Raw genomic sequence first — 22,734 nt, forward strand, 5'->3', positions numbered from 1 at the left:
GCCACGCTTCCGGCGCGCTCTATGGTACGGCCCCGCCGGGCCGGAAGTGGCCGCGCCGCCATGTTGGCTGCGAGGGGAAGCGGCGGGCGGCCGCGGCGCTAAGATGGAGGCGAGGAGCCCGCGGGGGGCCTAGGGGGAAACCCCCCACCCCTGAGGGGGGCGGCCGGGGGCCCATGGGGATGCTCTAGGGTGAGCTGTGAGCCGCCGGGGGAGCGGGATTGTGGTTGGGAGCGGGATTGGTGTTGGGATTAGGGTTGGGATTATGGTTGGGATTGGGATTAGGATTAGGATTGGGAGCGCGTTTGGGATTGGGATTGGGATCTGGGGCTCCGGGACCAGGTCGTGGGCAGTGGAGCCGTGGCCGTGCGGCACCCGCCCGGTGCTGCGCCTTGGGGGAGGGGTTAGTGGAAGGGGGGGGGGGTAAAGCTCGGGATTTGCGGGTGAAAATCAAGTTTCTAACCCAAAATCGGAGCTGCCCCTTTGCAATCTTGTTCCTGTGGTAATATTCAGTGCGTTGTGGGGATCTACAACGGTTCTTGGGGTGTGCTGAGGGCTCTGCCTTCACGAGGTGGCCCCGAGCGCTGTGTCGGTGTCCCTCAGAGACCCCCAAAACTTTTTATTCAAAAAATCAGCCTTATTCTGCACAATTCCGGGCCCCTGGTGCTTAAACCACCTGCCCCGGCAGCACAAGGAGTTGTGCCAAGTGTGTCTGTGCCAGGCCCTCCCATGGCAGCCCTGGCCCTGGTTGCTCTGCTGCCAAATTTAATATTTTTTGAGCAGAACGACGTGGCCCGACCACAAAATGAAGCTCTTTAGAGCTGCCTGTGCTGTGCCTCATCTCTCACCCCACGATTTACCCTTAAACACTGCTTTTCCAGGGCGAAGCGCCGCCAGGGGCTGTCCCAGCGTGGTGCTGCTGAGAGCTGTGGTAACAAGGAATTAATTTCAGAGAGGCATTAATAACCCAGAGATCAGGTGTGTAAAGCCCTGCAGTTATTGCACACGAGGAGCTGTAAAAGGTGATCCTTTTTTTTTTTTTTTTTTTCTGCCACGTGCTGGCTGTGGGCAGTGCAGAGCTGCTGAGGGTTGCAGTGCTCACATCAGGGGTGAAGGATTTAAATTTAATCAAGTCCTGGATAGGATCAGGTTGAGAGAAGAGCTGTTTTGGAGAAAGAACAGCAAGCAGGATCAAAAGGGGACTTGAAACACAGACGGCTGTTGTAATTTGGATTTACACCCACCCTGGTACTCGTTCGTGTCACGTCTCCAGCAGGTAGGTTGGGCCCAGGCACTGCGCTGCCCAACAGGAGACTGCGAGGTAAATGAGGTGAATAAGGTAAACATGGTGCCTGGAGGAGGTCAGAATTTGGGTACAGAGCGCCTGGGTCTTCAGGGACGAGCTCTGCGCTTTGTGTGGCAGTCGGGCTTCCAGGAGAGCGCTGACGTGTTCAGCAACTCTTCTAGGAGCAGGGCAAAAACCCCCAGATGTTCAGCTGCAGTCAGATGTCAGGCGGCTGGTTCTGCTGAAAATGTGGTTAAAATAAGGGCTTTTCTCGCTTTTCACTACTGCTAAGGTTACTGGCTTCAGTTTCACTCCTCCTGAAGTGCCTGGCTTAAAAATTAATGTCAGCTTTGTGGCAGGACGGCTAGCACGGTTAGCCCTCACCTGGTGAAGAAGCAGCTTTTTTAACGCTCTGACTTGCTTCCTCTCTGTGCTTAAATGGTGATGTTGTTTTGCCATCCCCTTACAGAAGCAGCCCGAGGAAAAGCCCGATTTAAGACATTAAAATAGAGATAAATGCAAACAACAGCACGAGCGTGGGGCTGGAGCTGCTGCCGGATTCCAGCCATCGCCAGCAACAGCCACTGTCAGCAGGGCTGATTTAGGGAGATTTGCAGAGCCCTTGGCCAGCATTCCTTTTTAATTGAAACAATCAGTTTTGTTTTCCTCCCGCTTAACTGGTTTTGCAATAAAAGGGCCTTGCATAACATTTGTACTCTGAGAAGTGCTAACATCTGTCACAGGTTGGCTGCTGTCGGCGCCTCGTTGGCAGAGCTGGAGGTAGCAGCAGGCAGTGCAGGGCAGATGCAGCGTGTCAGCAACAAAACCCGGGGCAGGAGAAATTCAGGCTTGTTACATCTGCTGTATGAGCTCTGGGTTTGATTCCAGAACAGTTTCCAAAAAAGAGTTCTTTAAAATAAGCGTTTTGGCTAGTTGTTAAAAGCCGGAGCTCTGCCTTTAGTGATGCGTTGCGGGGCTTCTCCGTGGTGAAATCGGGTTTTTCTCAGGATGCTTTTCCTAATTAAATGCCAAGTCAGCCTCCAGACAACGAATTGGAGCACTTGACTAAGAGCAGGACAGTGAAAATTGAAGCCAAGCAGGCTGTAAAACACAAAACCTGTTCAAATCCCCGAATCCATGCCCCAGCTCTCCCTCCTCCTGCTGCGGCCCCCAGGTAGCCCCCAGCCCTGGGACCAGCTCACGGAGACAAATCCCTCCAAGGTAGCCCTGGAGGGGCACCTTGCAGCTCTCCCAGAGGGAATTTTGATGCACTCAGGTGAGAATTAGGGCCCGGAGAAGGGCTGAAGATGTGAGCGAGGCTCACGGGGAGGAGTTGTGGTGCTGAGAAAGGTGAGCAGAGCTGGCAGACACAAAGCTCCCAGGGCCTCGCACTGATAGGGACAAACCTAATTAACTGTGACTCAATTGTCAGATCGGTGCTTGTCTAAAGCTTCCCCTGTGGGGCTTCTCTCTCCACGATACTGTACACGAGGCTGCAAGCTTGTTTTCTGGAGCAATTACAGCGTTTGAAAGCAGGAAGGATGCTGCTGGCTGGGGACAGCCCTTCAGAGCAGAGTGCAAGTAAGGTGTTGGTGAGGCTGCGGGGACACCGAGCAGGATAACGCCTGCTGTATGCTCCTTGCTGCTGCCCCCACTTTGCACAGAAGCTGCAGAGCACGTCAGTCTGGCATGAAAGACACAGAAGTGAGCTGAATTAGAAATATATTCTCAGCTTTACAGATGTGGCTGCCAAGCAATGCCCACGCACACAGCTTGCAGCAGCTTCTGGGGCCGTTAGCTGCGATCTTCTCTCTCAACCCTGCCTTCCCCAAGCACCAAATGTGGGTTAAAGGAGTTCTGATCTCTTTCAGGAACTTTTACTCACAGGACGGGCAGGCTGTGCTCATCCCTGTAGCCTGCATGCCCATATAAAGCATTTGAGGGGAAAAATCCTTGCTTGGTGACTCTTCTGTGATTCATGGGTTCTTCCAAGCCATCAGGCTGCTCTGGAGTGGTTTTGTTACACAGCTCCAGAGCCACTTAGAGGAGCAACGCTGAGCCCTCTGCTGCTTCCTTCAGTTGGCTGCAGATTAATTTGAAAGCTTCCAGCATTGTAGGGTAAGCGTTTGGCATGAAATGAGTGGGACAATACAGTTCCTGGGGAAGCTGGGTAGGACTGCAGCAGGGAGCTGGGCAGTTCTCTGGCAGCATTTCTCCTCCTGGCCAGCCTGAGCAGGGCATCGGGGAGGTTTTCTGTCCGGGCAAGGCAACCAGGGGCTGCCTCTGTGAATCTTGTGGGTGTTTGCAGCCTGGACATGTCCCAGGACTTGCTAGGTAGCCTAATTAGAAGTTAAAAAGGAGTCTGATGTTCCAAGGCGGTGCTGAGGCTCTAACCTGCTAACAAATCCCCTTTGTAGGGGCTGGAGGCGAGGCGCCAGCTCACCTGCCTCCACTAAAAGCAGTGCCAGAGCACTTCAAGTGTTTTTTCTGCCTTACCCTGGGGCAGCAGAACCCCTTCCAGGAAGGCAGGGTGGGGGGAACTCCGTGCTTCTTTGCCTGCCCTTCACACCTCCTGCAGCCGCCCCTGCTGCATTTAGCAGCCAGCTGCAGCCAGCAGAGGGGCAGGGGCTGGCTCTGAGCTGCTCCTAGCACAGGGACTCGCAGGAGCAGAGGCACAGAGGGGACGTGGAGTGGAGAAGCTCACGGTGGGTAAGTTCAGCTGTGGCTCAGAGTTTGTGGCAGGGGTAAGTCACCAACTTGCAAGGAACTGAAGACGGCAGCGACTTCAGCTCTTAAGTCAGTTATTTCTGGGTGTGCCTAGATCTGCTTGCTGTCAGCGTGGTTTACCAAGCTTGAATTTGACACGCGTTTATCAGCGTTAAGAATTTAGAGATGCCTGATCTTCAGGAAGGATTTTATCCCCAACAGTGCTTATTTCAGGGAAATGCAACAGTATAAGAAATACCAGAAGCCTCTTAGTAAATTAGTGCCTGTTCCTTAATGAACAGGGCAGTGGGAGGGGTAGGGTGTGAATGTGTGACACTGCCCATCAACTTGAACGTGTTTTGAAACTAACTTTTGTCAACTGAAGTATTTGCACTGCCTGCTAGATAAGTGTCCAGCTTGTTTTGTCTCAACAGGAGATGTTTTTACATTCCTCAGGCACAAGCCTGCTTGTTTTGCTCGTGTTCACTTCTGAATGTAGCTGAGCATCCGACTCAGTCTTCCCTAAGCAACATAGGAAGACTCATCTCCTGTCTGTCAGGAGTCTTGTGGCAGCAAACTTAAGATATTTCTTTGAAAGAAACGATTTTTTTTGGCTTCAGACTTTTAAATTAAATTATGGCAAGGGTTACAAGCTGGCACCTCTGCCAGAATCCACAGACTAAACTTTCCTAAAGCTGCAGCCGCGTGGGCGAGCTCAGGAGCCAGGCTTTGCTTTGTAGTTCATCTCCCACTAGCCTTAAATGTACCCGTGTGAGCAAGAGTCAGTCGCAGGACTTCCTTCATGGTGCCTGTAAAAAATGCGAGTAGATTAGTGTCAAAAAGCAGAATTTATTGTGCCCTGTGCCAGGGAAGCAGAACGGCTTTGCCTCAGCGATAAATCCGTGTGCTGTAGGGCGGAGGCGACGCTGTGTGAAAGAAGAGGTCAGGACTTGGGTTCCTTCTCCAGCGGGTTCAGTTTACTCTGTCCCCACGTGCAGCTAATTAACGCTGCCCTTTCTCTGTCAGGATGAAGGTTTTGAACCTACTTCGTGTGGGGCAGATGGGGCTGGATGGTGTCGAGAACATGAGTCATGGCAGATCTCATTGCAGATCGCTCTGCATACGAAGCTGCCGGCCTTGGGTGGATGCTGAAACTGATAGGGCTGCGAATTCAAATCGCTGCAGGACTTCCCCTTTTGTTCCTTTCCAGGAAAGGATCGTTTCACCCGCCCAGCCAGCGGTGCTGGTGGAATTGTTAACTTGTGGCCTGCATCTCCTCGCTCTGGATGGAGGCTGCAGCAGCTTTCGCGGGTTTTCATCTCTTAAAAAGCGGGCGGGGAACGTGCTAATCATTGCCATCAGCCCGGGCTGCTCAGGGCTTTGCTCTTCTGGGAGGATTTCCCTTGGGGTTGCTGTGACTCAGCTTCTGTTTCCCCTCCCTCTGACTCAAAGATTTCAACGTACTACACTCACTAACAGCGTGGCAGAGACTGGTGCTTCCCTTGAGCCTGCAGGTCCAGGTTCCTCACCAATTCCTTAGAGGGGCAGAGCAGAAGCAGCCCCAGTCCCTGCAGCTCTGTCCCAGTTTGCTGTTTGCAGCCAGGACGGGGCCCAGCAGGTCTGTGGTAGGAGAGCAGGTGAGGGGGCACAGCAACGTTTAGGATACGCAGGCAGGGCTATTTTTGAACCGCTGATTTCCTGAAACTTCGAAGAAGTGGAAGTGATTAAACCCCAAGAGCAGGTTTCGCAGCTTAACTGGGACGTGAAACTTCTCGTTTATAGGTCTGTGCCACAAACAGCTCATCACTGCCACCATGACATCTTCAAGCTCTGCCCAGCATCCAGCAGCTGAGGATGCCTGCAGAATCACTCTTGGACAAGCTAACCAGGTAATTATCTCCCCTACTTACCTTCATTGCTTTCCCCTCACTTATAGCTCCCACTTCTTCCATCAAATCGAAGCTTTTTAATGTTGTTTAAGTAAGAAGAATTTAGCCTGATGGAGTAGGGCTTTTATCCTGAAGATTTCTGTTGCTTTGACTACCAGATCAGAGATTTAGGAGTATTTTAAAGGGCAGAAAAATAGACAAAGCAGTTAACGTGGGCTGTACAAGCAATGGCATGATGCATGGTTTCATGCAGGACCTGCACTTAGAAAAATCCTCCATAGAACATTTCTCCTAGTGCTAGATTATGTGACAGTGGTGTTGGAGCACCATAATGTGCTGTGTTGAACTTTGCTCAGGCAGCAAGGCATCCCCAGGCCTTTTTTGGAGTTGCTTAGGTAAGTGGCAAGCACAGCACCCGTCCTTATTGCCTGTTCTTAGAGCAGCCCTGGAACAAAAAGGTAGCTGTAGCTTCAAGCCAAGGCCAACGGGCAAGTGCATGGTTTGGGGGAGCCTGGCTCTGCCCCGGTATGTTGGCAGAGCAAAGAAATATTTGTAGTGTAAACAGCGGGTAGAGAAAGCTGGTCTAAAGCGAGATGTTTCTCCAAGACTGGCATCCCACCTGCCAGAGCCACTTCACTGGAAAAAAAACAGTCTCTACAATATGAAAGGAGGGGGCAGGAATGAAAACGAGCTGAGAGGAAGTCAGAAGATCTTCCCATTTGAGGCTTAATTTAGGAGTTTTGAAACATAGCCAAGTCCTGGGCAGAATTCATATGTATGAATATTTATTCCAATCAGTGCTCAAAAAAAAGTACATAAATAGGCTGGGGTATTATTACCAAAATATTGATTGTCAACACTCAGTTTCCAGACTAACGCTTTGATTTTGGCTGTGCTGTGATTAATGAGGGCCCCTTCTAAACGGATCAAGCGAACTGGGTTATTTCTTTAATAAGAAAGATATGAAGAGTTATTTCAAAACCTATTTGAGACTGGTCATTAGAGAAATGAATGAATGCAAATACATAATTTCATCTTATTGAAAACTAAGTGCTGATACACGCAATTACTTGTGTTGTGCTCAGCTTTTTCCTGGTGAAGAAGCTGTCTCAGAAAGGCTTGTGGCTGGACACGAGTTGCTCTGAGCTTGAAAATGCATCCAACAGTTACAGTCATGAGAACACAGACCAGATACACTCACAGCAGAAATGAAGTTGTACAGTGTTTAAACAGTGGGACAAATGCTTTGCCAATATCACCTCCGATAGCTGAGGGACAAATTAATTTGTGTGACGAGCACCCAAACCCCTCCTCTCCTTACCTTCTGCAGGAAAATGGTAGTGCAGCTAGAGCTGGCTGTTGAGGAAATAAATGCAGGGCTGTAAGCAGACTGTTCATATCAGGCAGGAAAGGTGTTGGAGTTGCATTTATAAAGGTAGAAAGGAGGGGTGTGTGCATGAGGCCCACCTCACACTGATTGCTAAAGTCCTTTACTAGCAGAAATTACATGCCTCGAGAGCTTAGGTCTTGTCAAAGTGTGGGAGAAACAGCAACGAACATCGTGTGCTGAGGGTTGGACGTTCTGCCCAGTGCCAGATTGAAACATCTCGCTGTGTTAGCATCTGGGAGACAAAGGGGAGCAGAGCAAGAGGTTCAGTGTGGGAAACGCACGCATTAGCATACAATATTGTACACAATTACGTGGCATTCAGCTTCCAGGCAGAACAGTGAGGGCTTTCTGACATTTTGTAGGAACACAAGGCGTGGATCCAGGGGGTGATGCTCTCCTAAGAATTGTTAAAATTCTTGTGGAGTAGATGAAGTAGTGGTGCGGGGGAAGGAGCTATTTAAAACTTGCTGTTTTGCATAGCATCATCTGTCTCCTCTGCTACTCAAAGTGGCTGGGGTGTGTGGGTGAAACCTAAAGAGGTGGTGGTGCAGTTGCATTGTTCCTAGGATTCTTTGAATTTCGTGTAGTAAAGGTTTTGGTTGATGATTGAGGGCCACAGAAAATACACGTCCTGATCCTTGGTGTTAATTAACCGTCCCTGCTCCTGAATGTATGACTCAGTGCTTTGGTTAGTCACTGCCCAGGCCTCCATACCATGGGTCTGAGTTTCCGATCTTTCCCCACATGATGAATGACATCAAAGTTAATTGGACAATGGGAGTGATTAAAGCCTTTGGAGCAGTCTGCCCAAATTCCAGAGTGTGGTTTTTTTTTTTTTTTTTTTTTTTTTGTCTTGCACTTGAGTCAGAGTGATTGTGCTGATTTCCAGTCCTTCTAACTTTTTTTTTTTTTAAGCACTTGTCCATGCAGATGACTTGTAAAAGAGTACCAGCCCTCAGCAGATCAGCCTAAGGCAAGCGGTGTTTCCCATGATCTCCAATTCATCCCACAGTTGTTATCTCTGGGCTTGGTGTGCCAAACTTCCACAGGTTTAGCAACTTGGGCTTGTGAGCTGTGGCAGGCAGGCATGCCAGGGCAACGTGCTTTCTCTCAGGGCACTGCTGCTTCTCCTTCTAACAAAAATCCCTGCTTCGTGTTTTAGGTGCGACCCAAACTGCCACTTCTGAAGATTCTGCAGGCTGCAGGTGCCCAAGGAGAAACCTTCACGCTGAAAGAGGTGGGCTCAGTTTCCAGGCACTGAAACTCTGCCTGCCCTTGGTCGCTTGGCAGATGGCCCTTGGTGGGGAAGGGCTGGGGCTGGCTCTTGATTCTTCTCTGCTTGGAAGCCCTACCTGCAAAACAGGGGTACCGCACCCGGAGGGCTGCTGCGATTTGATTGATCGTTAATTGTCCGGAGAGCCTTTGAAGGAATTGGGAATGGAGTGTGAAATAAAATCAAAAACCTCTTTAAAGAGAGGAAAGATGGGATAGATAGTCACATACCTGAGAGGGCGTAGGATTCAATTGTCTTGCTGTCTGCTCAGTGCATGAAAGCCTTAAAAATTGGATTCTAGTTGATATTTTTCTTTTAAGTTTTCTTTGAAATAGCTTGTCAGCTAAACCTGAGAGACCCTGTGAATTCATTTATTTTAAGATTAAAATGCAATATATGTACAAGATTAAAAAAATGACACCGACTGTGATTTACAAGAGTAGCCTGTCTGCAAAGAATTAAATGCAGTGGTTTTTCATTATGAATGTGTCAAATATTCCTGCAGAGCCCTGTGACTTATTTTAAACACTTATGCATTTAAATAACTTATTTAGCTTCTAAAAAGTTTTGGAAAAACAAATTGAATGGTTTAAATGGGGGGAGTTGAGTATTAAATGCGTGTTGCTCGTATGGATTAACATTTTAACTCCACTAAGTCAGTTTTTCTGCAGTGAATGGCATCCTGTTAGCATAATTTTGGTGGCATTTGCTGTCATTCAGGAGGTCACTTTGGTGGGTAATGGGGGATGGATCCTTGCCTATATTGTGCTTAACTTTTTTCACCTTTTTTCTTCTTGTCCTGTGGATTCCTCACTATAACTGGTAGTGTCTGGTAGCTCTCACAGGATGTTTTCTCTCCATGCTTTGTGATACTGATGCTCACGTTTTTGCATCTTGCAAGCTGTCTCCTCAGGAATGACACTGCAATTGTGGCCATCCTTTAGTAACAGCTTATACAGCTTTGAGCTGGTGATACCTTCTGCCTCCTCCCCATGCCATTTCATTCTCTTTACTCTGAGCTGTTATATTGTTCCCGCTCCCATTTCAAAGAGTGGACCTTGAATGATTTGCCAGCATTCTTTCAGGGTTTTCTGTTCCAGGGACAGTTCTTTGTAAAGTTGATGTGAATCTTACAGGCTCCATCCGGAGCTGTCACTCTGGGAGATGTCCCAGATAACACGATGTGTTTTTTTAGTGTGGGATAGCAGAGTGACTCCTGTTTATCCATTTTCAGCTCAGTTTTCTCACCTGTCAAGGGTTAGTAATTATAAACCTTACAGCAGTGTGTTAAAGCAGAATTCTCCCTTAGTTGTGAGGCACTGATGGATGCCAGAAATGCAGAATTAGCAGGTACTGTTTGACTGACACTATGTAAGGAGGCAAGTAACATAAACTAAAGCAAATTTCCAGGGCCTTTGGTGGTTTGGTTTCAGCTGCAGACGTGGCTCATGGTATGTTCCGTGTCCACAGGTTATGCATCACCTAGGACAGTATATAATGGTGAAGCAGCTGTATGACAAAAGACAGCAACACATGGTGTACTGTGGAGGAGATCAGCTGGGAGAACTGCTGGGGCTGGAGAGCTTCTCTGTAAAAGATCCAAGGTAAGAAAAAGTGGCTGTTAACATGATGTCTCACAGAGATTACTGAGTCAGGAGGCCCTTGGTGTCACTGTTCCCACTTACAGTCACATAAGCCTCCATGAATGCCAGTGACTTTTGGCTAGTTGATTTGACAAGTTCAAGTTCAGCTCCTTTGTTTTGAAGAGCCAGTTCTGAATGGTCCAGACAGCTGCTTGAAGTGACATCTCTTCCCCCCTTTTATTTCTGTGTATTCTCAGACAGTTGGTTTCAGACTCCTGCTAAAGGCTGCACCCCTCACTTTCTGAGCTAGACTTCTCTGTAGCAAGCATTTAGCTAAAGAGTGACAAAAATTGCCCTGCTGATTCCAGCATTTCCTTGCATAATAAACTATCTCCTTCTTTTTCAACAGCCCAGTCTATGAAATGTTGAAACGGAACCTGACTTCTGCTGCAATGACAGGTAGGTTTGTCACGGTATGGACAGCTATATTCAATATAGTGTTGATGTAACTTGGGTAAGTAATGATATTCAGAAAAGACGTGTTTCTGAAGTTGGAACAAGCTGCTAATGAAGGCTTTGACAAGACAATCTCTTTGAGTATGTGTCTTTTTTTTTTTGTGTGTGCACCATCAGTAGCTGTGGTATGAAATCAGTTAGCTGGTTGAGTAATACAGCTGCCTGCAACCAGTGGCCAAGCCTCAGAATGGCAGACAGACTAAATATTGCGGATGTACAAATCATCGTGGCTGAAGTGTCTCGTCCAAATGGTTATTGATTTCTCAGTCTTCTTGCAGTTTCATAGCATTCTGTGACTTCTCTCTTACCTCATTTTATGCTTTCATAGTCTTGAGAGTGAATGTAAAGAGTGCTGGAAACCTAAGCTAGTTCTGCAATCCAAGGAGGTCTGGACTTTAATGAAACACTTGAACCTTTAAAGGTTGCTATTAGTTTTTCAGCTCATGAGAGAAATTACCTACATCAAAAGTCCTTCAGTCATAAGTTAAAATCTGTTCTTAACTTAATGTCAGCTGATGGCTCCCTTGCAGCCAGTTCCCACCGTACAGCTGGTCATCTTCATGTGAAAATAAACATCTCTTGAAAGCACGAATGTGCAAATCATGAGTGAATTATACCAGGGGATTTGTGCAGCCTCGTGTCCTTCTTCCTGGGGTATCCAGGCAGATAATATGGGCTTAGTTCTTCCTAAGTGCTTAGCCTGTTTGTGCAGACAGACATAAACACTAGTTCAAATTTAGAAACTGAGAAAACATGGCCCTAAACTGTTCATGTGTCTGCTTTAAGCCGTATATTAGTGCCTCTGAGGTTCCCCTCCTTTCCCTGTTTATACAAAAGAACCTTCCTAAGCAGACTGTTGTCTAAACACTTAGCTGCAGATTTACTGTGTGAGTGCAGTTCCCCTTGCTGGTGGTACCCTGGCCTTTTCCCTGTAGGCAGTGTAGGTGGAGAGCAACGGATCTCGGCAGAATGCTCTCCTCTGCTGCCCTGTTCCCTTCCACTTGGTGTGTGCTTGTGGCCCTGCACGTGTGGCTGTGTGTGTGTGTGCTCCAGTTGTGGTGTCACTATTCCTAATCGTGCCAAAGGAAGTACTGTTCCTTTAGTGAGATGGCCATTGAGTTTTTCTACCATGTGTGCCTGTGTGTGTGTGACCATGAAACGAAACAGGTTTGGCAGACCAGGCCTTTGGCAAATATGTAGGAAGGATGACTCTTGGTGTTGTTTTTCCTTTGTTGCAATATATCAGTAGCTGAAGGTGCTGCAGGGCATAGAGGCCATTCTGTTTCATGTTGTGCAATAGCCACTTGTGTTCATTAGCCAAACCAGTGCTTATCAGAACATCACTTTGCAGATTATCCTGCCCACTTCAAGTACCCTTGTAGAAAGAAAAGTGACTGCAGTACATCTTGATAACGAAGATTAAGCTCTTACATAATGCTTTTTATCAGATGGTGTCCTTACATGGCAAACTTTCACTCTTAGTATGAATCACATGAGGAGGTTTTAGGAATACCTACTTCTCCTTAAGGGCATTTTACGTTCAGTTCCTGATAATATGTGGGCTTCAAAGAAAGCCTTCCAGTAAGTGGAGTGTATTTTCTTAGTGTTTAAGACTAGTACGTGTCACTTGTGAATTGTTAGAAGGGCAGTTCTTCAGCTCTTCTAATGCCACTGCAGAGACAAAGCAGTGATGGATGAGCCAATTGGCTTCTGCTTTCCTTCAGGTATCAAATAATTAGTGACTACAGAAGCTGTATGCTGAGGGAAGGGAACAAAAGAAGGCTGAACTAATGCGTGGAAGGCAAAAAATGTGGGATAGAACCATGTCATTTTGTGGTCCTGTGCTCATCACTTTATGGTCCACTTTTCTGCCTACAGGGGTAGTTTTCAGTGCTTTTGTATCAGTGCCGTGATTCATGATGTGAATCAGATTCTTCGTGTCTCCTTGGCATTCTGCAGGGAATTTTTAAACTGAAATGGGAGAAAGCAGGAGCCATCCTTGCATCTTTTGTTTTCTAGCAAGTCATCCTATTCAGAGAGTGAATTCCTAAACACAGCTCTTCTAGTAGAAGATTTTGTTGATTGTTCTAACTGTTTAGGTTGGCCTTTTAATTAAATTGTGGGGCCAGCATAATTGTCTGGATCAAATTGTAGTATGGCTATATACTCAGTTACCCAGGAAAGAGCCTGCTGTGCATGGAATTCTTAGTCTAGTTCCTGTTCTGGATGCCCACACCCTTCAGAAGGATGCCTCTCTAAGCAAGTACCAAAAGCAGTAGTATTCTCAGGTATTTGTAAGAACCTTCCTTTTTCTGTTCACCTTCTTCAGTGTAGATCTGGTCCAGCCTTGAAGTTCCCACCCTCTGCTGTTGCTCTGGGTTTCTGCTTCCATGCAGGCCTTCTGTGTGAAGGACCTAGAGCTCACACCCTGAGGACAGGCTGAAGGAGACAGAATAGTTTTTCACATTGGGAAGAAGGTTCTTACATGCTGTAGTTCCATCAAGCTGCATTTGTGGGGAGGCACAGCTGTATTCCATAGGGTTTTGCCTCCATATGTGTCTAGCAAAGCCCTAGGAATACTAGAGTGGTGCCTCTTTAGGAAATGGTCAGCTCTCTAAGAAAGAAAGGGCTCTGTTTCCTTAAAGGGTTACTTAGAGGTCTGCCAAGCCTGGCTCGTTGGTTGCTTGCTGAAGACCCTCTGTGTTGTGAGAATGGTTATTACCAGGGAAGGTTTTTTCTTTTGTTTTACCTGCTATCTAGATGCTGCACAGAATCTCGCAAAGGAACAGAGCGTCGATAAGCCAAGCCAAGACCAGCTGAAGGTAAACCCACTGCCTGGTGGTTTCTTTTGTTGTACAGAGTGCCCCTTCTCTGTACCTGTGCATGGTGGACTGCCAGAACTTTGTGCTGCTTGGCTGCCAGGTCCTCACCTTCCTGAAAGTTCTTGGAGTCCACAGAGCAGGGACAGAGTGACCCTTCTCTGTTCTCATCATAACAGAGTACCAGTCTCTGAGCGCGTTTCTCTGGGGTGTAGCACTTCTAGTCCTCAGTTCCTCCAGCGTGCTCTGTCTTTTCACGTCTTTCCCCCTCTCTCTCATCCCCTCTCTGAGTAGGAATTGCCAAATAGTTAAAGTTTCTAAAAAGTGTGAATAGGTTTTGTGTTTAATAGGATTGTTTTTTGAAGCTTTCAGGCAGAATCTGAAACCTAGGAAAAATCTTTGTGTATTCTAACTTGTCTCAGGTATATTTTGGGGTTAAGGAAATTGGTCTGGGAGGTGTCTGTTCACATTGAAGGGGGGCAGAGAGTCATGAAGATCACAGTATTTCTTCATTTAAGATGGCAGCTTTTGGATTTTTGCCAATCTTAAGGTTTTTCCTGGGTTGCAAGTATATTGTTTGTGCTGATTACAGATGCATTAGCCTTCCTAAAGAGTTAACAGTGTGTATAGCTGTTGTTCAGAAACTCCTGTTTCTCTTCATGCCTTTTTGGTGTTGTACTGCAGCTGGTGACTCGGAATGGAAGTGCTACATCCCCTTGTCCCTATAAGCTCTGGTGGACTAACATCTGTTTTTTCCTTCCTTCACGCAGTTTAGCCCGCAAGAAGGTTCTGACACTGTCATCAGAGAAGGTGAAAGCAATACATCTGCTGTGTCTACCTCAGAGCACAAATGTGAGAATTATGGAGGTGAGTGCCAGCTTTTCTGTGGTGACAGTGTGTGCAAGCACTTCTCCTTCCCCAGTGTGACACGTTGAGCTTTGCATCAGGCAGCTGCTGGAGGAGGGTGTTGGGAGACTAATAAAAACCTGTGAAATGCAATCTTTAAAACTCATCATTTTATGGCAAAGATTGAGAGAACTGCAAATGTCTGTCGAAGGTATTTCATGATAGACTTGTTTTCTAGCTTGGATATTTGGTCTCATAAACAAACAAACACTGAATAAAATGGCAGGTTAAGCCCCAAAAACGCATCTATCACTAAACAATGCCATCAACAATCTTACAGACCTTGCTGAAGGGTATTTTAAATGCCGAAATTATACTCGTATCTATTTATCTTCCCAAGGGACTCTCTCCTCTGATTACATAGAACACAGCCTGAGCTGTCTGCAGTCATTACCTGCAAACCAATCAGGAATCTGAATAACAACGGGATTTTTTTTTTCCTGCCCACTTTAAGTATCATACAGCTCCTTCATATTTAGACATTTCCTTTGTTTTAATGTCTGGGGATTTCTTGCTGGTTCACTCAAGGATTTCTGATGTTACAGAAACAATTTTCCTGTTTTTCCACCTTCTACTCTCAGATTATTCTCATATCAAGGAAACTAATTTGTAAACCTAAATCATCTTTGCAAGTGTGCGTATTTCTGGATAAAATGGGAGCAGTAAATATTTTCTTGGCTGCATGTACAGAGGAGGCAGAAACAGTCCTTGTTGGTGCCTTTGAAGCTCTCAGAACTGAGGAGAGATGGATTCAAGGTTATCTCGAAGCTCAAACCTCTGAGTTAAGGATCGTAGACTAAACTGCACTGGCTAAAAAGGAGGAGGCTGAAGCAGGGGGCTATGAAGAATAGATTTTTACCTTTCTGATTTTGAGCTGGTTTGGGAATTCAGGAGCTCCCATCATTTGAATTCTGAACCAAATTCAAACCAGTCTTTTCTACATATTAAGCATTCAGGAATTTTCTCTGTGTTGACTTGGATAGAGTTCTGAAAGAAGAGTTCATGTTTGTGTATTGAGCCTTAAAATTAAGGTAACGCTAAAGAGAAACGTGTACAGTTACAGAGACACTGGGAGCTTGGGGATGCTTCTGTGACCTCTCATGGCTGTGTGGTGACTATTTTGGCAGGTTTGCTTGGGTAGATACACTGGCACAGATGTGCAGCAGATCTGACATCTCAGTACGCTTACACAAACCTCAAAGCTGTTAGCTTTATCTCTGGCTTTCAGATAGAGCACGGAAGATTTCTCAAATCAGATGGGGCCAAACTTTTCTCTGCTAGTCTCTTAAATGATGTAGGTGTGGCATGACTTAGATTCTACTTGGCTCTTACAGACAAAGACTTAATAGAAAACCTCTCTAAAAGCAAGAAGCCTAAACTGGACCTAGTGTTTGAGGAATGGGATGTAGCTGGTCTTCCATGGTGGTTTTTAGGCAACCTCAGAAGCAATTACAAGTCCAGAAGTAATGGATCAACAGATATTCAGACTAACCAGGTGTGTAGACATTTTAAAGAGGTGAACTGTATTCTCTTCCTCTCCTCTTTCGTGTTCCAAGTAAATAATAAATTCTTGTTCCTTCTCTTCCCTTCCCACATCCCTTCAGGACTTTCAGCCTCTCCTTTCTGTGTTCCTGTCCCAGCCTTTCACATCAGGTGGTTGGTTACCTTTAGTGTTGTTAAATAAACTAGGCAATCTGTTATCCACTGAAGGTCCTTCTGCACTCCAGAGCACTGGTTGTATTGCAGGAGCTGCCCCTCTTCTGGGTCGAAAGTTGTTACGCAGTGCAGATGATGGTAGCATGGTGGCCAGCTGTATGGCCAGCTAGCAAGGGGAACGAGCACAGTGCTGCTGCCAAAAAAAAGGGGTGGTTTATTTGAGAGTAGTGATCTGTCCCTTTTTCTCCTAGGGGTGACTGGAGAAGTTGACCAGAGCTGAGAAGGCTGTTAGTGAGGAAAAAGGGCGAGGTGTTCACTGGCTGTGGCTGCAGTGCTGGTACTCCTGCTGCTGATACCCTGAGCTCTAAGTGGTCTCTCTCGTTTCTTCTCCAACAGGACATAGACACTGCCATTGTTTCAGATACTACTGATGACTTGTGGTTCCTCAACGAAAGTCCGTCAGATCAGACCAGTGCTGCAGTCAAAGTGGAAACAGCTGACTGCGAGGAAGTGAAAGAAGATGACAAAAAGGTACCTTTCAAAACAGCCACAGTACACATGTTCCACTGGTTGGCCTCGTTTAAGCAATCGCATGCAAAAAAAAAATACTTTTTCTCATGAAAAGCCCTTGCTTTTCGTCTGTCTTCTCGTGTTACATTGACTTGAAAGGAGCTAGATTTGTAATCATCCAGAGTTTAAATTGTGTTTAGAAAAGGCTGTCACCATTCTGTACGTGATGTGATAGCTTTCCCTTGTAGTTAGTCTGTTTTTTTTTCAGATGTGCATTTTCAAGGCACACGATTAATTTAAAATTGCTTAAAATTGTAGCACCAACTCTACTAAATTTGTGGCCAGTATCTGAAATCTAATTTTTTTATAAAAGGAAGAAAATCTCAGCTTACGTAGTGCTAATGTTTCGTATAAGATAAGCTTCTTGCCTGAATCTGCTAGCTGAGGTGGTAGTAACACTAGTCACAAGAAAAACTAATCAGATTTATGTTTAAATGATTGAATTCATGTTTTCTTCCACGGAATTTAGTAGGAACACTCAGGTGTATATGCTTGCATTTGTATGACTTTTGTGTACATCAGAGAGAGAGATAAATCGATCACAGGAAAATACAACTGTAAAGCAGCTCAGCAACAGTTATCAACAATGTTCTGGAATAGATACAGTACATAAAACGGCTTTCCATTCACTTCTCTAAATGGATTAATTCTCATGGTGATTATGGTGTTATTTTAGTTTTGCTCTACTGTGCCAGGCACATTGTAAACACAGATCCTTGCTGCAATTCTGACAGCATATCTGCTTTTCCCAGGTGACTGAGGATGCATGTTTGCATGACTTTGAGGATTCTCAGTGCTTAAGTGATGACACGGACACAGAAGCTGCAGCCTCTGAGGTAGGCATCCTTTGGGTCAGCGTTCCTTGCCTGGAGTATGCTGCAGTCCTAGCTGTAGTTAGAAAAACTCATCTTACAGCTCCTGGTTGTGGTAAGAGAATCTGGTTCTTGTATGCATTTCAAAGGCCAAGAAAAGCACAAAATCAAACAAAAAGTATTTCTGTAACCTCTGGGAAGGAATGTAGAGAAGTTGGCTTGACCTTACCTGCTTTGTTTTGGACCCGGCTGAGTTAAGCTCTAAATTGGGTGGGCATTAAGCAGTGGCAGCCCATGACTGCCCACCCAGTCCAAAGACAAAAAATGCCTCCACTGGCCACAGAGCAGTCCTGGAACTTAGGTGGCTTTGGCACTTTTGGGGGCAATGTGAGAGGATTTATTTGGATTCTATCTAGGAGTGTTTTATCACCGAAGTGGCCAAATATAAAGTGATCATACTCAAAAAATTGTCAGTGCAAATATCTGAGTCAGAATCAGTATTCCACTGAGCCCTGGACATCCAGGCAGGCTAGGAAGCTGTCAGTTCCTTCATTGTGGTCTTTGCCATGAGGAGAGAATCCACACCCCACCTCACCCCTTTTTTTTTTCTTTCTCAAACAACTTGTATGGCCAAATCAGGAGGAGAGTCTTTTGAGTCTTGTTTTAAGACAGCAAACGTGTCATGATAATTTTTGTAGCCGGTGACACCAACATTTTCCAGCATTATTTTCTGGTCTGCGTATGCTCAATGACTTGGGATGTCCCTAGCATTGGGCAGCTGAAACATAGCTCTGATCTTGGGCAGCTCTTGCACTTGTTTTGTGGGATAAACAAATACGCAGCTATAGGTTTTGCAGGTTCATCAGGTGCTAAATGATTAATGAGTCTGGGAGATATATTCCTAACTGACTGCAGGAGCTCTGCCCTTGAATTTAGGGTGAGATACTGAAGATTCAATAAACTGCACAGCTTGAGAACGTTGTGTTCTTGCAGAGTGGTGGAGGCTGGGAGAAGGGCAGTAAAATGTTCCTTTAGGCTTTCTGAGGTGTTGAAAATCAAAGTAGCATCCATGCATTTGCAAGCCTTGGTTATAATGTCCTCTTTTGTTGAAGCTCCTTTTCTGCTTTTCCTATGCTGGGGAAAAGAATCGTATGGAATATCACACTAACTTGCTGCTGTTTTTGTCTGCCTCAATCGTTCTTCAGGACTGCTGGCAATGCACCAAATGCAAGAAATTTAACTCTCCAGGCAAACGGTACTGTTACCGCTGCTGGGCCCTACGGAAGGACTGGTACTCAGATTGTCCCAAACTGGCTCATTCTCTTTCTCTGTCCAACATTGATGCTATGCAAAACAAAAACGAGGATGAAGGGATAGATGTCCCGGACTGCCGAAGGACTATTTCTGCTCCAGTTGGCCAACCTAAAGACATGTATGTGGTAGAGAACAAATTACGTGTAGATCCCTGCAGCTCTATTGAGTCTTTGGATTTGGCACGAGAATGTGAAAGCAGAGAGTCCCTGTTGCATTTCACTGAACGTAAAACAGAGGAAGAAATACAGTCTTTAGAGAGCATAAAAAAATTACTGAATCCTTGCTTCTTGTGCCATCACAGACCACGGGATGGGAATATTGTCCATGGAAGGACTGCTCACCTTGTGGCCTGTTTCAAGTGTGCAAAGATGTTGAAGAAAAAGAGATCACCTTGTCCAGTGTGCAGGAAAGAGATTGAGATGGTGATCAGAATCTTTATGGGATAGCTGTACCAGTTCAGGCCTTCTCTATCAAAAGATAGCACGCGGATTCTCTTGCACTCTACACAAGCCCTAACTTCAGAGATCATCAGGTGAACACCAAAGAGAATTAAGATTCCAAACTGCCCGTGAATCATCTGCATCAAATGAAGTAGCATCTTTTTTTTTTTTTTTTGTCTGTTCAAATGAAACCCTGTAGGGAACACACAATAACCAGCATGTTGGTATCGATACCCTAGTTTTTAATCACTTACTATGATTCTCTGTTCTGACAACTGGTCCTTGCAGGAAGCAAGTTTTGGAGAGAGTTATGACTTTGGCTGTTGGAGTGTTCTCCAGGAAGTCAAACCCTGTGCAATGCTTTTTAAGGGAGGAGTCTGGAGCTGACAAATAATATATGCAGAGTGGGTGGGGTGGGAAGGATGGGAGGGGAGGGGAGGGGAGGTGAAGAGGGTTCTAATTTAGAGAAGCCATTTCTCCAAGGATCAGTTCTCTTGAAGGCGATGGGAAGCAAATAATCATGTATCTAATAAGATGTTTTTTGTTTTTGTTTTGTGTGTGTTTGTTAACTGAGGTCCTTTTGTTTCCAGACTTGAAATGAGCACTCTCAATCTATAGCTATCTCAGGTTACATACCAGTTGGGAGTCAAGTAAGATGTTATACTGTGCCGTGTTGTTGGATTTTTTTTTCACTTGTATTGATTCTTTTTTTCATTTCAGTACAGTTCTATGTCAGCTGTTGTTGCTTTGTTGAAGCCTGTCCAGTGTTAGCTCAGAATCTGGCGTGCCAGCTGGGTTAAATGATAATAGCTCTTTATCACAGCGCCCATTGCAGCTTCCCCAGCTGCAGCTTCCACCATTGCTGCATTTCATCAGGCCAGTCTAGAAGATGCTCGCTCTGTGTGATGTGGCTTTACAGACAGGGTATGGGCCTTTGAGGGGAGAAAAAATCCTGCAACGCACTGCCTATGGACTGTGCTTGGTGTTAAGATTTGAATGCTCTACAACGATTTCCTTTCCCAGTGATTTAATGTCTCAGATCCATTTCAGCGTTTATGTTGTTCTCCGAAGTTGTCTATGGTTAGTGTACTTGTTGTTAAAGCTCACGTAGAACTTCAAAAAGGGTTACATGTTTTTAAGCTATGAGCTCATGCACTAGAAGTGTACTCAGCTCCTCCTCAGCCCACTGACTTTGCGAGGGTTTCTGCTCAGAGTGTTCCCCCAAGGAGAGGAGCTGTGTTCTTCACGTGTGGAAGGCAGGTGGATGCAGCCCTAAATCGGGTGAATTGTAGGAGTGTAAAGCCTTGGGGCTCCCAGAGAATTTCCTGCAGCCACCTTGGATGCCCTGAGATCCCTGGCTAACCGGGCAGCCCTCCTCCACACTTCTTCCAGCTTTCCCTTCTGGATTCTGGACGGCACCGAGGAGTTTGTGGAGCCAGTGGGAGAAGACAGCGCTGTGGGAGCATGCATTAAGCATTATTTCTCTTAGTTTTCTAGGTCATTATTTATTTTAAACATCAGGTTAGTGAATAGTCTTGCCATCCATTTAGTCTGGAGTTCACGACTGAGGGCCAGAGAGGTGGGGGAAGGCAGTTCTAGGCATGTTCTCCAGGGCTTTGGAGAGCCTGCATCTGGCAGCAAGAGTGCCTTCACCTCTCTTCAGTATACAGGTGTGTGAATTCAGTACATTGTGTAGGATATAGCCCGTTTTGTCATCATCTGTACAGTTCCCTTTCTGATCTAGGGAGTGCTCCGCTCCTGACTAAAGATAAGAAAGAAGCAAAAAAAAAAAAGAAAAAAGAAAAAAAAAAAAAAAAAGGAAACAAACAAAAGACAGGGAAAAAAAAATAGTGCTTAGACCTTGGTGCTTCTCTTGGCTCTTTCCACCTTGTTTTCTACACTCCTTCTGCTGGTCCAGCCCTCACAGGTCAGGTGTGCAATGAAAGCCCCGAAACCTGCCTGGCAGAAAGTCCCAGCAGTCTCCCATGTCCAAGTCGTTGTTCCTGTGCAAAGATACTGGAGTAGGTGCTATCTGCAGTCACTGCCTATCACTGCCAAAAGTCAGGTCGCTCGTGTGTTTTGCGTCGTGTTGTGATTATTTCTACACCAGCTGTTATTTAGGTTGTTGTTGTTGGCTGTTAATTTACAGTTGTCTTGTAAAAGTCGGGGGATAACCTTCTGTTTGCTGCACTATCCGTACGTAGGTGGGAGTGGATCCGTGTGGAAAAGATTTGCTTTTTGCTCCCCTAACTGAAGGGCTCTTAAATTGCAGGTGATGCACTTTAATCATGCGAAGCTCAGTGGTGTTATCTCCTCGGGTCACAGAAGGGAGTTCCTGCCAGGTAGTTGCTTCCACTTTCAGGTAGTTGCTTCCCTTTTAGGAGCGTGGGCTCAGGCAGCGTGCATTGTGGCACTTCTGGATACTGTGAATCTCCCCTCACCCCAGTCGCTTCTAAAAACAAAAACATTTTGCTCAAAGCAGTCGTACTGAATTGTTCAGATCTGGCTGCACTGAAAAGCTTGGAATTCGTGTTGACCAAAAAAATGTACGGAGAGTTTAGGCTGCTGTAAGGGGTTGAATATTCGTACCAAAATCCTACTGAGATCTGTATGCAGCTTCCATTGTTAAATGAAAATTGCTGTTGTGATAAAATCCAAACCCGCAGGATGCGTTTTGGGGTAACGACCTTCTTATCTGTGACTTCTTGTTGAGTAGAACCACGGTGTTTACAACATGCATTTGACAAGTTCTTTATTCTTTTGAACTGAAATAGCAGTCGTCATGTCTCACAATGTTACAGTTGATCATGCTTTTATAGAAGAATAAGCTATTGCAGCACAAGCACGTTGTGGTGAGATGTAACTGCCCACCTTGTGGCTATGCTCTGGGGCGGGGGGGGGGGTGGTGAGGGAAAAGGAGGGAAGAACATTTTATTGCTTTAAGTATAAGGCTAAAAAAAGTAATTCAGCAGGAGCTGCTGTTTGTTGTTTTTTTATTTTTTTATTTTTATTTTTTTGACACTTTTGAGGAAGTGCAGGCTTGAGGTGTGAGTTGAAGAACTAGCTCAAAGCACTTGGTCGCAATATTTAATGCTGGGAGCTGTTGGCCCGGCAGTGCTACTGGTTTCCTCTTCTACAGATGCGACAGCTGATGTGGGCTCTGTTCAGAACTGCGTTTTGTTGGAGCTCAGCATCTCCCTGAGATGGGCATAAACTCAAGTTCTCTGACTGCAGCCTTGCTGTCTCATCACTCCTGGCAGTTTGTCTCTCGGTGAGGTTTTACTATGAAGTGCAATATGGCAGAAGTGGTCCTCGGGCAGGCATTAGCAGGCATTGCTGCGTGTCTGCTGGAAGCGTGGAGCACAGCTGTCCTGTGACTGTCGGATTAGAAAGGTCTCAATTTCCCTGCTCCTTCCTCCAGTGACGTTGGTTGCTGCTCCTCAGGAACCTGCTGAAGTCTCCCCAGTGCGAGCGCGCCCAAAGGCTGGACTTCATCCACAGATACCTCCGCTTTTCACTCAGCACCGTTTAGCCCTAGAGCCACCAAACTTCTTACTTGGATATTGAAACAGAGCATG

General features: G+C 46.0%; 1 protein-coding gene across 4 annotated transcripts; it reads left to right on the forward strand.

The window, feature by feature from the left end:
• The first annotated feature begins 61 nt into the window (after positions 1-61).
• Positions 62-20,935, forward strand: MDM4 (MDM4 regulator of p53). Of its 4 annotated transcripts, none has more exons than XM_032203059.1 (11): positions 62-189; positions 5,771-5,877; positions 8,430-8,504; positions 10,011-10,144; positions 10,533-10,582; positions 13,400-13,461; positions 14,229-14,325; positions 15,699-15,859; positions 16,417-16,551; positions 17,343-17,426; positions 18,608-20,935. In XM_032203059.1, the coding sequence occupies exons 2-11, from the start codon at positions 5,803-5,805 to the stop codon at positions 19,160-19,162; spliced, it is 1,428 nt and encodes a 475-aa protein (XP_032058950.1). In that variant the 5' UTR covers positions 62-189; positions 5,771-5,802; the 3' UTR covers positions 19,163-20,935. The 4 variants fall into 4 exon arrangements, with proteins under 4 accessions (XP_032058950.1, XP_032058954.1, XP_032058952.1 ...); XM_032203063.1 differs by lacking the exon at positions 62-189 and adding an exon at positions 3,309-3,400; XM_032203061.1 differs by lacking the exon at positions 62-189 and adding an exon at positions 3,942-3,987.
• Positions 20,936-22,734: the final 1,799 nt, after the last annotated feature.

This window comes from Aythya fuligula, chromosome 25 (genome assembly GCF_009819795.1).
Source record: "Aythya fuligula isolate bAytFul2 chromosome 25, bAytFul2.pri, whole genome shotgun sequence".
NCBI lineage: Eukaryota > Metazoa > Chordata > Aves > Anseriformes > Anatidae > Aythya > Aythya fuligula.

Excerpts from the sequence above, each read along its gene's own strand:
- MDM4 (XM_032203059.1), top strand. The coding sequence starts at position 5,803 with ATGACATCTTCAAGCTCTGCCCAGCATCCAGCAGCTGAGGATGCCTGC. Across the intron at positions 5,878-8,429 it reads CTCTTGGACAAGCTAACCAG|GTGCGACCCAAACTGCCACT; the intron begins GTAATTATCTCC and ends TTCGTGTTTTAG. Across the intron at positions 17,427-18,607 it reads CAGAAGCTGCAGCCTCTGAG|GACTGCTGGCAATGCACCAA; the intron begins GTAGGCATCCTT and ends ATCGTTCTTCAG.